The 18,509-nt window shown below is 37.5% G+C and overlaps 1 protein-coding gene across 1 annotated transcript in view; it reads right to left on the bottom strand.

Moving 5' to 3' along the window:
- Positions 1-236: 236 nt before the first annotated feature.
- LOC139940728 (phosphatidylinositide phosphatase SAC2-like) overlaps positions 237-18,509 on the bottom strand; it is a 47,506-nt gene continuing 29,233 nt past the window's right edge. The window contains exons 7-19 of the mRNA XM_071937095.1: positions 15,992-16,169; positions 15,572-15,751; positions 14,864-14,997; positions 14,117-14,175; positions 11,660-11,737; positions 10,792-10,912; positions 10,009-10,255; positions 9,046-9,253; positions 8,136-8,210; positions 7,899-7,972; positions 7,064-7,192; positions 6,506-6,593; positions 237-6,288 (exon numbers count right to left, since the gene is read on the bottom strand). Coding sequence (XP_071793196.1) covers positions 4,878-6,288; positions 6,506-6,593; positions 7,064-7,192; positions 7,899-7,972; positions 8,136-8,210; positions 9,046-9,253; positions 10,009-10,255; positions 10,792-10,912; positions 11,660-11,737; positions 14,117-14,175; positions 14,864-14,997; positions 15,572-15,751; positions 15,992-16,169 — 2,982 coding nt within the window. The 3' untranslated portion in view covers positions 237-4,877. The remainder of the gene's footprint in view (positions 6,289-6,505; positions 6,594-7,063; positions 7,193-7,898; positions 7,973-8,135; positions 8,211-9,045; positions 9,254-10,008; positions 10,256-10,791; positions 10,913-11,659; positions 11,738-14,116; positions 14,176-14,863; positions 14,998-15,571; positions 15,752-15,991; positions 16,170-18,509) is intronic.

Genomic DNA, 18,509 nt, shown 5'->3' with positions numbered 1-18,509 from the left:
CCCAGCTTACCGCTGATTTCACAATGTCTAGCTAAACTGAAACACAACTTCTTGATTTGTACATTCCGTAATCATAGACCTTAAACCAATGTTTGTATGAGAGAGATTGACTGTTGCCAGCTTGGTGTTATATCCACTTGTGGGAGTTTGTCAAGTTCCCTTGATGGGAAGATCATCTAAACAAACAAACAGACAAACAAAAACACAGACTAAAATCTTCAATGCAAAATAAACAATGTGATTACAGTAGTATTTATTGATATGTTACAAGTAAAGATGCACTTTACATACATGTGTACACAAATAGACTTTAATATACAAACTGACCTACTGGTGAACTGCCACTATTGGAGATGAGGATATTATAAAAGCCTAAAATTGGCCAGTACATGTAAATTGCATCTACTCATTGTACTCCAAATATTGATGTATGATAAATTCAATACAAGATTCAGATTTCAGAACCTTTGGTTGCAGTAATTTCTTCTCTCAGTTCGTTCCCCCCCCCCTTCCACTCTCCCAATCAAAATGGGAAAGAGTATGAATACAATAAAATAAAAACCGAATTGTTTGATATATATTCATACTTCTTGAATGTTCTTCCTAAAACAGACTCAACCACCTTCCTTGTTCAAATCCAGTGCATGAAGTTTTTCACCGCTTGTAATAAGTGTTCAGAATACTGATGCCAGATTGTAAAGGGCACACAGGGACTTAAGAATTAAGAGCATGTTCCAGATGGGCAAAGATAAGAATAGATGGGTCGGTTTAAGCAACATTATTCTGTGCCTAGCGAGGTTTTATTTGCTTACACGCTCTATGAATTTGGGCCCCGTTCAGTTGCATTTTGTGTAGGCAGAGACAGATAGGTTCATGTTGAGGACATAAATGAACAGTCTCATAAAATCCAATCAATTATCCCTTATTGAAACAGGTAAAACCTGTGTACAACCAATAAAGCAAAGACAAAAGTTGGAAGTAGATCAGACTAACTTCTACCTTTGGGGTGAAATAGTGCTGCGATTGTAACACAGTACACAGGGAGCATTATGATTAAGTTATTGTTATAAGCTGAAAATTAAGTTTCTCTAAAAATAACATTTTTGATCAAGTGTATTTACAACAATAAAAAGACATCCCATTAAGTTGTGGAGGTATAATGGTAAGACACAGTATACAGTTATCACACACTCAAAATAATAGAATATATAATTTGTATAAGTTACAAAAAATGCCTCTATAACAAAAAGCATATGAAGTACACAGACCTGAGAGAACTTCCATAAAGTATCATAATGTGCTTTGTAATTGTATATCCGCTGTCAACTTAAGTTATTTCTCCTTACCCAACAATGAAAGAAAATTGTGGACTATGTACTCAATTTCAGTTTCCAATAAGTTGGATTACCAAGATCATCAGTTTTGACACAATTTCATAGCGCAGCTTCACGGTAAGCACATTTTTGACAAAATAATTGCTTAAATTCCTTCGACCATTGAAACAGATAGGTACTCTACTGTCATATGAATAAAGACAAGCCATTGCATGTTACGTAAGAGTAGATTGCCAACACCCATACACAATTTTAAATGAATGGTACTAAGGTTTGCTCATTTTAAGGCTGCTATACAAAAGCTTGCCCCTAAACTATTTGACAAAGCAACTGTCTCTACAGTCGTAGGAATTCGAGGAGTAACTTGTGACTATAAAGCAAGTCACTGTACTAGACTTTATTCAAATCTAACTTGTTAACGGTTTACCGTTGAGATAAAAACAATGAACTCCCAGAAAATAAAGGATACAAATATAGAGAACCTTCAAGGATTAAAGTAAAATGTAAATAATATAAACTAGTTTACTTTGCAATAGTATAACAACATAAAAAGCAAACCTGAAGATAAATCTTGTCTAAACCTTATAAGTTGCATAACAATATTAGTATATTATTTTGACTTGTGGGCGTGTATGTGAACCTTCCCTGCGAACAGTTTAAAACACAAACCTTTCAAGAACTTATAACTTAAAGTACATAAATTATTTTACCTTTGTATATACCAATCTACTTTAAGATAAGACTTGAGGATGCATGGTGGAAAATAGTAATCTTGATCTTGATGGAATAATTGAACAGCTCCTTTCGATAATAGAGAATATTAATTTTGGTTTTACCCATACACCGATGTGTGTTAGCACTGTATACTCAGTACTTTCCCGAGTCCTGTGAAAAAATATCACAGGCATATTACTCGGGTGGCAATTCTTGAGCGGTTTCTTACCAACTAGACTACCGAGGTTGCCCGGTAGCTAGAGGCAGTTTGAATCCTATGTTTTGGCAGCGGGTATCGCAACGATATAATAGATGTTAAATTTGCATCAGGGATAAAGAATATTAATTTTGTTTTTTACCCATTTCTAGGAACAACACTCAATGAAGTATAAGTAAGGTTTGCGGTGACACCATGTAAAATCTCTTTGCGAGTCTCTGGAAGAGTTATGTACGAGGGCTTTCCAGCATTACTGGGATGCCCTCAGCTATGGACATACAAGGCGCAGACTTTTTAATCGCATCATGCCGGTGTTATGTAAACTTGCGTTAATATCATCGGTCAGTGATACCCGTGTTGCTTGGCATATTTGCATCCCAGTAATGGCAGGAAACATTCATACAGGACATGGTCCAACGGATTGGTCTTTACTGAAAAGTATTGGCTACAGCATCTAAGGTCATGAAGGTTAACAGGTATGTAGACATCTCTGACATTTAAAACACAGTCTTCCATAACAGTTAATAAATATGTAGTAATGTTGAAGTAATACTCTAGCATATTACATCAGAATAAATTATGGCTGCTAGGTTTGGCGTAAATATTAAAAACAATTACTCCTATTCTTTTAAGTATAACTAATACCGGTACTCGAGTTACAAAAACAAACTGAAGGAAACATGAAGAATCTATGAGTGAACTAATGCCAGATTCTTTATGTAATAAATAATAATAATAACGGGTTCTAATATATAGCGCACATATCCTAGTAGCTAGAGTAAGATGCTTTAAAACATTATCATTCCTGGTTATCAGGCATATTAGTGTTCATAGGTTTTAAAACATTACTTTATTTAATTGTTTGGGGGGGGGGTGGAGGAAGAGAATAACCAACATGATTGTGCATTTTAACAAACACTATTTAAGTTACATATCTCCAAGTACATGTAAATATAAATGTGTTAAATATCACATTATCATAAAGAATATTGTTTCAATAGCTAATTTTTTAAGTGGTGGCAAGTTGATACACAAGACGGACAAATTGTGAACCAATTCAGGTGTAGCAGGAAAACGTTTTTAAGATGTGTGGGCAGTTGGACCTACGATCTTCTGCAAACTGGTAAACCAAGCAGTGTTTGCCATTAAATGTTTTATTTACTAGCCAGCAGGGCTGGTTAGTTTGTCTTGTCACTAGTCCGCCTCATTTTTCATCAATCCACATTTGTATGTTAAATAGTGATCTGTGAATTAGAAGGCTGGACCACTTGGAGAAAATTCAACTCGACTGTTCCTCAGGTGTTTAGGAAGCATTTGGCCAGAATGGAGAACGATGGGCAGTACCATATTAAATGCACATGCAAAAATGTCAACATGTTTCCCCCATGTGTTGGGACTGCTGCCATTCTGAGATTGAACTGAAACTAGCACACAACTTTTGCACTTACCCTCTTGTAAGCAGAATGTGACCATAAAAAAAAAAAATTGCCAGAGTTAGCAACGCTCGCTCATGGTCTAGAACTCGTTTTAGCTTTGGGTTGGGCTCTGTTGGCCTGTTTGATGCCCTGTGATGAAAGTGTCAACTTTCTAAATAACTACTGGAGCCTAAACCCAACCTCAAGCTCAAACCCAAGCTGTGGTTTCGATAACGGCCAACAATTCACATCCGAGCCACCTCAACACTCACTCCCTGCTCAAATCAGATCATGCTGAATACATATTTATTTAAAACTACACAAAGTGAATGGTGAAACTACCATCATTTGATGAGGTACGTGGATATGCTAGGCAGTAATACAAACTTTGCACTTTGTGAGATTTTGAATACAGACTCTGAAATTTCATACTTAAATGTTGTATTGTTTTAAATGTGGTGTCTTCACTCCAAAATACCATCCTTAATAAAGATATTGCACTGTAATCTAAAACAAGATTTAGTTTTGGTCTCAGACTAGGGATTCCAAACACTCCCAATCAACATGCAGATGTGAAGTGTTAATAATTCACAAAGATTTGTTTTAAAAAAAGTCCCTTTCTAGTGTGAAAAGGATTTATCTGCTTGGCGGATAAAAAGATTAAGAATTGATTTTGTTTAAGACACAATTTCTCTAAGATGCTAAAATACGTTAGAATTTGTCTCTGTAGAATGAAGTAAAGGGATTCACAAAAATCGAAGACCGCTATTTTTCAAAAGGCATCACTGCCATAAAAATAAATTAATTTGTTATAAATATAAAAACTCTACACAGAATATTACATAATTCACTGAGTGGAGACTTAAGGACTTGCCTGTCTCTAATGAACTAAACTTGATCAGTAAGTATACCTTATAATCAGCTGACTGTAGTAACCGGTTTCATCTAGTCTGCCACAAAAATTGTGTAAATATTCCAAATAGTGCCCAACCGGACTGGACTAGTTCAGTCCGTTGGGAACTTGTGACTGCTTTAGTATACCTTATAACAGCTGACTGTAACCGGTTTCATCTAGTTTGCCCAACCGGACTGGATCTTGTGATCGCTTGTGTGCTGGAAAAATACACACAACAACACTGCATTTAAACTGGTTTGATCCAGTTTAGAAAGATAAGTACTCCTAGCTAAGTGAAGTTTTTACAATTGGATAAACCTGCTTTGGCATTTCTGAGATCGCAACTGCATCTCGAGCATCATCTTGGCTTTACGTTGGCTCGCCCTCATGTTGTTCCCTCTTGAGAAGTTGAAATTTCTGAACGGGTTTTTGAACTTGCGGTTGTTCTGCTCCTCGTCCTTGGCTAGGGTTGTGCTATCGCCTTCCTCTATTTTTTCTTCCTCGACCGCCTTGCCAGCGAGTAGATCGGCAAGAGAGTTCTCACTGTGAGATTTCTGAGGGGATTTGAGGATTAGAGACCTGGGTCCTGTCTTAAGCTCCTTTTTGCCCACTGGGATGGTCTCAGGGATTGGGTTTACCGTAACCAAAACATCATCATCGTTAGTGAGATCTGAGATATGGAACTCAGGTTTGTTAGGATCAGATCTTGTCTCTGGATTGGTATCCTCAGACTTTTTTGTTTCATTGTCATTAAGATCTTCAGCTGGACTTTGAAAGTTGACTGGTACACCATTGGGCTCAGTGTCCGTTGGATTTGTATCAAGACCCTCTGGCAGTGTCTGCTTATCCAGTTTGAGATGGTCGCCAGAATCATCATGGGTCTCAAGTTCAAGTTCTTCAACACCACTCAAAGAGTCAGTGTCAAGCTCGCGATCTTTCGGTTGTGATAAAGTATCTCCATGATTTGCGACTATGTCATTTAATGCACATTGATTGTTGAGCTGTTCATCATTAAGTAGTGGCAAGATATCATCCTTGTCTGTCACTGCCTTGTTCTCCTTGGACTGCACACAAGGAGCAGCGATGCGATCATCATAAGCTCCATGACTCTTGGAGTGTTTACGGCGAGGTGTAATGTGCCGTCTAGAGAAGCTACGTTGATTCCTTTTGGGATCCGTGGCCAGCTCCCCGCAAGTGGGCAGTACAATATCTCCATCATTCAGCATGATAGGGTCATCAGGACTCTCTTGTGGGTAGTTGGGTAAATTGCCACTCAATATCTCTAAGCAGTCGCCGATGCTGAGAGCATCATAGGAGGTATCAGTCGAAGATGAGAAAGAGCTGTCATCAAACATATCGTCAGTGTCTTCATTCTCGACATCCTTATCGAAGCTGATCCGTACGCTGCTCGTCTCCTCCTCCTCGTCACTATTGCCCATGCTCTTCTGGTAGACCAGGGTAGTAGGGACGTTACTGGCATTATTCTTCTTGTTCCGTGCCTTCTGAATGAGATTGAGATTAGTCATCTTGTTGCCAACATTCTGCAGGTAGCGGCTGACGACTTGGGTGCGTGCGGGACGTCGTGTCTGATTGTTACGGGGCTCACTGTGCTTCTTGATGACCATCTCCGGGACAAACTTGTCTTGAAGCCACATTGTGAGACGCTTCTGAGATGTAAGTTTAATCAACTCCTGTGGGGCCTTCCGGGTTTTCCTTTAATAAAGAAGATAATAAAGATCATTAGTTTATCTTATTCCTGACAGAAGTTGGCTGCACTCCCAACAAACCTCACACTACCAAGGTACTTCTTCTTTTATTTATACATGTAAAAAGCATTTGGACTCAATTTAAGTGTTGATCTTCCTTAATATGTTAAAGCAAAGAACATGAAACCTGAAGGTTTACAGCAAATTGGTTTGTAATAACTCACCTGTCCATTTTATCTTCAAGTACTTTCAGACCAAGACTGTTTGAGGATCTGGCACTGGCAAATGCCTCAATGACATTGTGTAAAATACCTGCAAAAGTAACCAAAATAAAACACAGGAGTAATTTTCAAGTATGCGACTGGCTCATTTCCTGTTCGATTCTGTCATGAAGTATTTAAATAGCAACAATAGCTTTTTAACAAAATGTGCAAAAATTCTGTTAGAAAAACTTTCTGCCACCCTAAACCTTAAAAAACTCAAAACATTAAATCAATATGTGACTTCAAATTAGAATGCCATTATTTGTTTTTAAAAAAAGAGAGAGAAAACTGATATACACACACACACACTCATCATTTTAACAAATATACAGGTCTTCTCTATTCTCTCGTTTCTAGGTAATGAATACAGTATTACCATAATCAAATTATGTATAAGTGCTTGTAAACATTGTGTCATTTCTTAAAACAAAAATACAACTTAGGTTGGGCAAGAAAGCATCAGGAAAGATCTCCCCAGTGATAAACAACAACAAGAATTAGAGAAAAACAATAACTTACTATCAGACTCATTTTTATCTCGTCCTGGCAGTACTTTGAGAGTATGGAAATAATCATTCTCTCCACAGAACGTATGATAAACACGGATACATTTCTCTTTGGTGTTACTGAAAAATGCTGCAGCCGAACCTGTTGGGTTTCGAACCAAGAACAACATATTAGAAACTTTCACTTTCCTACTGGGTCCGCTTCCATAACACTTAGTCCCCTTAATGCATTAACCCCATATGCCAATAAGTATTGATAACTTAACAGTAGGCCTAACAATAATAAAAACACAAAATTTGTAAGCACCATCAATCTAAGACCAAAAGATACTAAGATTACCAAAGCATGCAGGGATGTAATTTAAGGTACATTTGAGGGATTTGAACACAAACAAAATCAAGTGAGTAAACACCATATATTAGAGTCAGTATAAGAAATGCAGAAAAAATGTGTTTTAAGCATGCTTTTGAATACGTCCAGAGATCAAAGTCTTACATAAAGTAAAGTAAAACAAGTATCGGCCAATTTGACTGCTGTGTTGTGTCTTTTGTTTGTGGTAAGAGGCACAGCAAATGGGAATGTCCGTATGCAAATAATAAAATGTCAGGTAATAACCACAAGGGAAACTGAAAGTAGTAGACCTCTGCCATCGCTGAAGTCAAACAATGAAAACATGTACGCATGTACACAAGTGACACCCACAACTCTCATCCAATTATATGCAGTCTCCATATTGAAATCTGACACACCAACCTAGTTAATCTGTACCGTCATCGGTGCTACAGTAGTTTATTTTGAGATAAAATAAATTGAAATCAAGGAGGGAAGGGGGGGGGGGGTGCCTTACCGATTCCAATGGCCTGCATATCCTCTATATTTACTCTCTCATACTGAGTTATCTTTTCAGCCTCGTCATCATAACTGGATAATAATGAAATAAATTATAGAGTCCAAGTATGAATACTGATCAATTCATTTTTTTTTTCGTGAAGTAATTAGCAACGAGTTAGATACGAGTTGGTATCCTGCTCATTTCTGCTTAGAATACAATTGTTAAGCAATATTTTTCAAGCTATTTCTTTACCTTGCAATGTAATAAGCCTTTTCTGTTATAAGTAAGATGACATCCCGATCATCGTCATCCAAATCCTCTGAATCCCTGGAAAGAAATATAAATCAGAATAATAATAATGAGGAAAAAGTTCAGTGTTGTAAACTGCTTGCCAATCAAAAGGTCATTATTATTATATTTTTCTCCACATGTTCAATACAATTACACCCATAAGAGAAAAGATAAGTAGAAGGAAAGACTAAGGAGGAACATGTAAATTGTCCTATAACCTAAAGGTTCAGTCTGCCGATAAACCCATTTCTAAAGGGTACAGATAAGCAAAATACATTTTCACACAGGGGAGAAGGGATACAAAATTACAAATATATACACAGTTAAAAACTTTGAGTTGTCTGGGTAGAATCAAGGAGGAACCTGTTGACATTCATGAACGGAAAATTAGGAGAAAATAGTTAATGGCATGATGTTTTGACCCTAGCAGAGTCTTTCTCTTCAGCCTTTGAGGAAGATTTTTGGAAGGGGATAAGCAAAAAGCAAAAAATAATCACAACAGGAAGTACAACAGGAACAAATACATCATAACAATTTGGAAAATTACACAGAAAACACCAATTACATTTGAAACAAATTAATAATAAATTCATTAAAATTTCATGGTTATGACGATACAGAAATGAATTGTCTCCAATTAGAGCAGAGAAGAGAAGATGATAAAGAAATTTCAGTTTTAGATGTTGGAGGAAAACCCCAGAGAATTATTCCAGGGAAAACCCACACAGTCAGGTAGGGACTGAAAACCCAATCTACAAAGTGAAACCTGGCGGGATTCGAACCGGAGTCCCAGAGGTGGAAGGTGAGGCAAGACACCACTACACCAACCTGAGCGGAAGGAAGGGGATGGATAGTCAATAAACAATCTTACATTGGATCACAGTTGATGAGCACCCATCCTCCAATGTAGTGTTTAACCTCATGTTTAGGTACGAGTAGTTTAAGACAATGCTGAGTGAGTTGAGCGATATTCTCCTCCTTGACGTTACTCCAGACCTCCTCAGCTGCCTCCTCATTCCCATCAGTCTCTGTGATGACAGAGAGGTCCTCAAGGACTGCCTCGTTACCAAGCATCACATCTAAGAAAGTCAAACCAGAAGGAGATTATGGCGGCAACTCTTATGTACAATACAATTCAAATATTAGAACATTTATTTCCACAGGTGTACATGGAGTCAATATCCTAACAGCCGAGGCTTGTGATGATGTGCCTGTTAAAACAATACAAGACAAAATATGATAAACAGCACCAAATTGTAGAACAAAGAAATAATAACTGTTGCGGTAAATAAGTATACAAAAGTCAAACAGAGTAGACGTTACAAACAATATAATTTAGAGATGACAATTAGGTACATGTGTCAGGTTAATAAAAGCAGGAAACCATTTAACAGAAAAGTAATGGTTAAACCAACTAACAAAATAAATACAAAACAGCTCATTGTTTAAAACATCTGACCATCAGTGAAATAATGTTGTGAGTCACCTCTTTATAATAATAAAGAAACTGATAAAGTTCAGTATGGTCAAGAATAATAATAATATAACAATAATTTAATTTATAATGCACCAATTCCAGACAACGCTGTTCAAAGGTGTATGAAAAAAATTGTATTACACATTAGAACAAAAAATACAGTACAAGGATTTTTTACTGAAGCTATGAAGTAGCACTAGAAATGTACATTTCAATGTTATATAATTCTGAGAACAACCAAGAAAATTAGAAATAGAGATTAAGAGCTCTAAAAAGTGAGGCAGGCAACATGTACATGAATTTAAACATTAAAAGAAAAGCTATTAGTTAAAAGGGTACATGTACACAAACTCTCACCTATTGTGACCTGTTTGTACGCATCCTTAAACTGATTCTGTAAGTACCGGTTGGCTGAATGGTAACCATCCTTCATCATTCCGCTAAACTTCCTCTCTCCAGTGCGGGTAAAATCTCCCTTTAATGCTGCCGTACCAGCGTACTGTCGGCTGATGATATCACCATTACTGGCCCATGTCTCCTGGTATATGATGCGTATACTTGGTGGTAGGTGCTGATCCGGTAATAGAATACCTAGCTTACGAAGCTGTCAGATAGAAACAAAGACCAGCATTGATATCTCATGGTTTTGGTTACCGTGGAATGTTGTGCTTAAGCAGCTTTATGAAAGTGGGCCCTGTATGCCACTTCCCAGGGCTGAGTTTCATAGAGCTGCTGAAACACACAGCTAAGCACAACAAAATGTGTGCTTTCCAGAACAAGATTACCAGCCAAACAACCATGTCACATGTATAATTTTGAGATTGGTATCCTGCTCATTTCTGCTAAGCAGATAATTGTTAAGCAATATTTTCTGTTGAAGCAGCTCTACGAAATTGGGCCTAAGTTGTATCAGAAACTTGGGTGTTATGGCAATTTCAAATGTGTCAAATTATTTTTGACTGGTGACCCCTAACATGATACTGACCGTTAAATAGGAAGTCACCACCATCGTATGTAGATAAAATCAGTTAGTAGAGCACTGGCATATTAATCTGGAGGTCACAGGTTCAAATCTATTCATTGTGTCTTTATTCACCGCTAAATTCAATTGTTTTGAATGGTCTTCTCCTTATTCCATACCTGCATGCTTAAGACAGCTCTAGCTAAAGCCGTTTGAACGACGTTTGTTCTGTCTAGGCAGTCCATGCAGTTAACTCTGAAGACACTGCGCTGTTCAAGTATCACTCCTTCTCGATCAATCCTAAAGTACAAATAAGAAAGGAGACATATTTACATGCCAAGCTTTCAATTATCAGTGAAAGCTGCTCACGAACCACATCTTAAGAGAAAGAACTCACTTAACGGCAAAAAAAATGGTGTTTAAAAACAGATGCTGCACTTTTACAAGAAGAGTGACCTTGTATTTCTATTTTTATAAATTCTTTTATAGCGTATTTCACAATAACTGTATCAATGCGCTTTACATTAGTGCCCTGGTCATTGGGCCAATAACATTCCTTTAATCTTTCTCAGCTCCCTGGGAAGTATACAGCCCAGAGCTGCCGTGGCGCTCTGAAGGCTTTTTCATACACAATATCAACCTCTATACCCTCGCAGGTACATGTACCCACTTATACCCCTTGGTAAAGAGAAGCAATTATACATGTAGTAATGTATCTTGCTCAAGGACACAAGTGTCATGACCGGGATTCAAATCCACACTCCGGTGACTTAGCCACCAGAACTTGAATTTGATGCTCATAACCACTGATTCCGCCATGACACTCTACCATGTTAGTACTCAATGAAAACCTGTTAGCAACTTAACAAGGATTAAGGTATGGATAATGGTGACTTAAACAGTGGACACTTGTGCATGGTGCTAGTTTATATTCAATTCAATTCAATTCAATAATACGTTTATTCCATACTCTTGTTGAAAAATGTTGTACGTTGTATTGATATGATTTTCAGAAAATAAACAACCACAAAAGTGTTGATATCTTACCAGCAGAACCGCATATCTTTAATTACATCACGTATGCTATCGACGAGGACCGACACATTCTCAAACTTCAAGCCCCGACTGTATGGAAAATCAATATCATTCAACGAGTTAGACATTAATGCGTCACACAATTATCACAATATCATTAATCCAGGGACCATGATCGAAATTGATTGTTTTATACAAATACATGAAGGGGAAACAAGAACCTAATGGCACGTAAAGACTACTTCACACAAGGAATTTACAGGTAACCAGTTCCAGGCAATCTCTGGAAGAAGGAAAACAAAGTTCTCAAATTCAGTTTTTCACATAATTCCTGTTGGGGTAAGCAATACACCATTAGGTAGGTATCTCTCTTGCCACTGAAGTGTTCTATTTGTTTACAGTGCAGGTGGTTGCCTCTAGGCTGCCGGTAATAAACTGCCTACATGTGTACAAGGCCCTGATTAAATATAGACCTTTCAAACCCCGCTGTTGGCATGCACAGCAAAATGTTAGCAAAACATTTTGTGACCTGATTCAACATTTCTGAAATTTTCAATTGTATATATTATATAATAATTTGGGGAGCTAATCCTCCTTCCTCGCAGCTACAAAATGTAAGAGCTGAATTGCGAAGGACACGGCTAAACGTGTTCGAGAAGCAGGCATGCAAGGGCGCCTTTGGCTGGCAGCCACATCCACCCATTAAGACCACAGCAAAATATCGAAAGTGTTTGAATTTTTCGAGGGAGGAAAACCGGATTGTCTGGAAAACCCTTGTGGCACAGCAGAGAAACAACGCGCATTCAACTCACATATGGCCCTGGCCGGGTATCAAACCGGGGTCACCTTGGTGATAGGCGAGTGCTTTATGCACAAGCCAACCATGCCACCAATTAGAAAGAACCAACAAATCAGAAAGAACCCAACATCCCCTGATTGGTTGCATTGTATCCAACAAATTCAGCATGAATTTGTAATATTTATGTAACATTTTCACAAACTTTATTTATCTGTTTTTGTTTCGCATTTAAGGCTTCTCATATAGTTTTCAAAACTAGGTCGGCAAAACCTTGGGCTCTGACAATGTAATAGAAACGTCTATATAAGGATACTTGAAATGGGTTTCACTGCTCCTCAAATGACCAAGTGTAAATACAAATGACTTGAGTCGTGTTTACTCATGTGGAACACTCTCCTGCATCAACATATGTCATAAAAACTCTTGCGGCAATAACTTAACAATGATCCTGGTGATAAAATGATAAAACTACTTCTTTCTATGACTTTGTTTAGATCACTTTACGAGAAATGAACCCACAGGACAGAAAGGAGAATAATTTTAATCATAATTTGCAGACAAATGATAAGAACGGCTACAATATTTGCTATGCAAATATAAGACTGTGTATCTCGCTGTAAATTAAAAACCCAAGTTACAGTTGGTTGATAAAAAAAAAAATCTGAAATGAACCAAATGATACAATGTCGTATGCTTTTTTGAACAAGAGGAAATCCATTCAAATCTTCCAGTTGTATTGCCAATATTTTAGGAGTGGCTACCTAAAATATACCTTCCCTTTAAGCTGTTTGTGAATGGGAAAAGCTCCAACAGCCCAGTTCTAATGGTTTAGTTAAGTTTTAAACCACCAACATGACCAACCCTATCACACAGCATGCAACAAATGTTTTGTTACACCATGGTCATAAATTGCAGGAGGGGAAAACAAACAGTGTAGGGTGAAATAAAGTGTAAAATGGTTTTATATTTCGTATACATAATGCTCAAAATGGTTAAACAGCTATTAAATATCCCTGTCCATAAACATGGATAGGGAGCCTGGTTCCCACTGCTCTATTACATGGGTCATATTTCAGAGCGGGATACCATTCAACAACGGCTCTTCCAATCTGATTCGCATATCTGTATTGAATGTACACACATGTAATAGTGCACTTTTATTGTTATGGTTGTAGTGCAACGGTTGGATGGAGATTTATCCTAGCTAGGGTTGGGAGGAGAGGGGTCCGGAGGTGGGGGAGGTGAGGGGAGGAGGAGGTGAGGGGGGGAAGTGTCTCTCATATAGAGATTCATTTTAGTTTTGTGGGAATGCATGCAATGTATGCCCCTTCCCACTAGAACTGCCCCTGGATCCACCTCTCTGCAAATATGTTTGGCTCAAATCATGGACAGAACAGAGAGTTCAGATTTATCCCTGGACAATTTAGAATTATACATTTTGAAGGTTTGTGGGTTTTTTTCTTTCTCCCTTCACAAAAAACTGGATTGTTTGCATAAATATTTTTGAATCAACCATTACACATGTGATTTTAAACATTGTAAGAAATGATGTACCTGTAAAACCCATCATTAGAGCCATGCACAAAATATGTAGAACCACATGTACATGTAGATGAACAAACTAACTTGTGCCTAAATATGGATGAAATGTTATAAATTAAACCACTCACCAGTAATCGTGAAAATCAAATGTGACATATGTGATCAATGGGTTGTCCAGCAGTAACACCTACCAATCAATGAGAAATCACCAAATTACCAAATTACAATAGAAAGAAAAACAAGAAATGGTGGAAAGTGTGAATCATGCTTAACTAAGGATGCAAATGCTGGGAACTCCAACCCTTCGTTCCATTCTCAGTTTGTTCAGTTTTGCAGATGTGCAAAAAAAGAGGAAATGGCCAACACACCAAACTTTGTAGTACTTTTCAGTTTCATATGGCACTATTATCAAAGAAAAAGCAGACATAAGTTCACTTAAGGCAGGGTATACCTTTGGAAAGTTTTCCAAATTTAATGACCATAAAAAACTTCCTAAGAGCATGTTGAAACTACAAAAACAATGTTAGAAATGACCCCCCTTTAAAATCAAGACGTTTTAAAGGGGAAAGAGGTAGTTTTTCACCCCAAAATTTTAATCTGAGACCCGAAGCCTTTCTCAGGTACATGTATCTGGAAACACAATCTACAACAAGGGTGATTTATTGCTCTTTCATTATTTTCTTGGAATTCCAATGACCGTTTGAGCCCAAAATGTTCACAGGCTTGTTATTTTATGCAAACATGTATGGGTAAGGGTAACATGTGAGGGTAACATGTCTTTGACAATTACCTAAAGTATGCACTGCCTTAAATGAAAAGCTGCATTTTCACAGGTTTGAATTATTTTATGCATACAAACAAGTTTTCAAACTGACCTGCTTCATGAAGGCTTGACCTATAATGTCTTCTCGTCCCACTTGTTCCACTAGATTGAGGATTACAACCCGTCTATAGAGAGTAGTCTGCTCATCAAAGTGGGCCTCACATGAGGGTCGGGTTTCCTCCTCTCCTGCAATTAATAAATAACAAGGAAAGAGAAGAATAAGATGTTGTGATATCACACAGGGTAACAAGAGAAAAGGGTGGAGAGATGAGCTGAGACAATATTGGGCGACAGTCAATTGGTATCAACAAGCACAAAATAGAGACATTTGGATACATCATGCCGAGGCCTTCTTCCTGCAGTGGATCGAAAAGGTCTAACAAATAAAACACAAAAATCAGTACACAGTGAAAATAGTCTCACAGTTTTTTATGAAATTGAGTCAGTGTGATTGTTGGTCGTTGTTCGAATTGAGTAATTGACCACATACGAGTATCATACACATACGAGTAGTTATATAACTAAGCATGATATTTGGTCTGGGAAAAAAAGTAGAACAATTTTATTGAGAATGAGAGCTGAACTAATTGTAATCATGGAGAAGATTGTACTGACTATTAAGTAAAAGAGTCTGCTGATATATCTGAAGGTATATACAATATCAGAAAACAGATCGAAGTAGGAAAAATATCATTTTTAGTTCTTTGTGAAACCGAGCCCCTTAAACCGAGATTAAAAGTTGAAAATAAAGGAGTATTACCCTTCTCAAGTCTCGGTGGAGGTTTATATTTGATACCCGGCTGCGTGAAGAAGACTGGCATTGAGCCTCGCACCTGGACAAATGAGACGGTGTGTTCCGATGTCTGGATAATCTGCTCGGTCTCGACATAATTAGCACAGGCTCCTGTTTCATCAATACCTCGACGTCTATAACGGGTCCCTAGGTGCCAAGAAACAAGTTAAAAAAAAAATTGAATGGTACATTCAATAAAGATGCTTTAAAAATGTGAATATTTCATGAAGTGAGGCAGTCATGTTCTTGACATAATTAGCACAGGCTCCAGTTTCAGCAGCTCTTCTATGAAACTCAGCTGAGAAAAGATTGCCACAGATTATGATGTACACGTACATGTCTGAAAAACCAAAAATTAAATTGAAATTCCCGCCCTTGATGACCTACCTGCTCGGTGCTTGCTTCTTCTTGAGATTACAATTAACTTGAACTCTGAGAGTTCATCCGGGGTCCAGCTAGAGTTTACTCCATTCTCCTCATCCTCCTCGCTGATCATTTTACAATCCTGGATGTTGACGTACCCTTGAATTATTGGCACTGCCCAGTAATTGGATAGCTCCTTGTCCTACAGTCAGGAAAAAATCAGACAGAATTCTTCATTCCAATTATAATTCCAAGAACAAAATGATAAGACAACTCCCACAAAAAGCAATTACTTTTAATAAGCTCCTTCTTCTGTCAAAAAGAAGCCTAACATTATTATAACACAAAGTAGTAAATGCAAGGCCATGTAGAACTAATAAACTTGTTCATGTTCCATAAAAGACTACTAAGTAAGCCAAATATTACTGAAATGAAATGAGTGCTTAGTAAGTTCTGACAGGCTTATGACATTGGCAAGACCCAATTTTAAGGAGCTGCTTAAAGGAACACATTGCCTTGGATCGGTCGAGTTGGTCTTTGAAAAGCGTTTGTAACTGTTTGTTATAAAATGCATTTGGGTAGAAAGATGTTGTAAAAGTAGAATACAATGATCCACACAAACATGCCTCGAAATTGCACGGGTTTCCTTTTACCTCGTCGACTAACACGGTCGGCCATTTATGGGAGTCAAATTTTTGACTCCCATAAATGGCCGATCGTGTTTGTCGACGAGGTAAAAGGAAAACCACAAAATTTCGAGTGATACTTGTGTGGATCATTATATTATACTTTTAAAATATCTTTCTAATCATATGCATTTTATAACAAATTCAAAGACCAACTCGACCGATCCAAGACAACTTGTTCCTTTAAGCAGACAATACTGCTTTACAATTTCCTGCTTGGGAGAAATTAATTAGATAGCAGTAACAAATCATACACGTGAAGATGACTAGAGCAAGCTAGTTGAAACGTTGAGACCAAGTCAAGAACTGACTGCAGTTATTTACGATCCTATAAGCTAAAGTAGTAGTGCCAGCCAATTTTCTGTACCCTCTACCCGAGTAGTAGTAGTTAAAAAGCAGGACAGTTCTTTTCAGAACTGAGAAGTCTCCCGAACAATCTGATAAATCTACTCCACGGTAGTAGAATAAAGAAAGACAGTTCTCTAAGAACAAACTCTGGCAAGTAGATACACACATGGTGTTACCGCCAACCAAATATTTATTGATATCTCACCATACAATGCCTCAAATCATACATCAATCATGACAGAGTATTTTAGCTGTTAACCTTATTCTGGTAAACATTTGTTGTGCTTAACTACTTTTGTGCTTAAGCAGGTCACAATACGCACAATGAAACAGTAAGGACACAGCTGATATGTATTCAAAAAATTCACATTCAATTCTGGTCACATCACCAGAAGTTATTTATTTATACACCAATGCAAATAATGTGCCGGCAAAAATTATGGATCGCTAACGATGAGTAAATTTGTCAGGGCAAATCTTCTGACAGTGTTTAGTCGCAGAGACAGAATTCTGAGTTAGCTAAATGGCTAGAAATTTGACATTTGTTGAACTCCAGGAAAACAGTACTCCTACAGTCACCAATTTAACCGAGCAAAACAAATGTCAAGATTCCCCCATCTAGAAAAAAATCTATACAATTTGAAATTTGTTGATTTCTAGGAAAACAAAACTCGTAGAGTGGTCAATTCAACCAGACATAAGAAATGCAAGATTCCCCAATCAGGAAAATAATCTATTCAATTTGATTTTTGTTGAGTGCATGAACCAGCTGACTCTCGGAAGTAAAATCCTTCATTCTAAAAGCCATCGCCCTTTGCAAAGGTCAAAATTTCAATCTGATTTAAAGGTCCATGTGATGCGCTATTTGCATCACAGATTGGTCATTACTACTGAGGTAGCTTTGTGCGTATGTAAAACTAGTCTCTTGCTAACCTTTAATCCAATTTCCAAGTAACTTGGTCGACGAGATGAGTGAGATGTTACTTATTAGGGAAAGGGGGGGGGGCAGCAATTTTGATCATGGAGGTAGAAATGAAGTAAATGTAGGTCACATCTTTCATTCATGTACATGCATGGCTAAGGGTGATGAAGGAATTTAAAGAGATGCAGAGTTGAATGATACTGGCTACAAAATCTACTCATGTTATGAGCATGCCTAAGTTACATAATGTTAACATCACCTTGCTGATTTTATACTTGGTGTTTACTGCATTTTTGTTTTTTTCTCAAAGTAAATGATGAATTTTGGCTGAGCTTTGCATTTCTCTTAAAAGGTGAAAATCACAGAGCAATGTTTTCAGGAGAAACGCTAAAATAATTTTTGTCTCACTAAGACTAAAATTGTTTTGTGAAATTTACTTACTAATTTCTCAAAACTAAAGCACCTCGACAAGTAATATTTTAAGGGAAGCTTTCTAACATCGTTATCTTTAAACCGTGTAAGTTTAATGTAAATCTGTGGACGCTTGTGTTTTGTGTCAGACAAAGTACGCAAACCCTTTAAAGTA

Source organism: Asterias amurensis, chromosome 8 (assembly GCF_032118995.1).
Source record: "Asterias amurensis chromosome 8, ASM3211899v1".
NCBI lineage: Eukaryota > Metazoa > Echinodermata > Asteroidea > Forcipulatida > Asteriidae > Asterias > Asterias amurensis.
The sequence above is the reverse complement of the archived record's forward strand: the minus strand, read 5'-3'. Positions and strand labels throughout refer to the sequence as shown.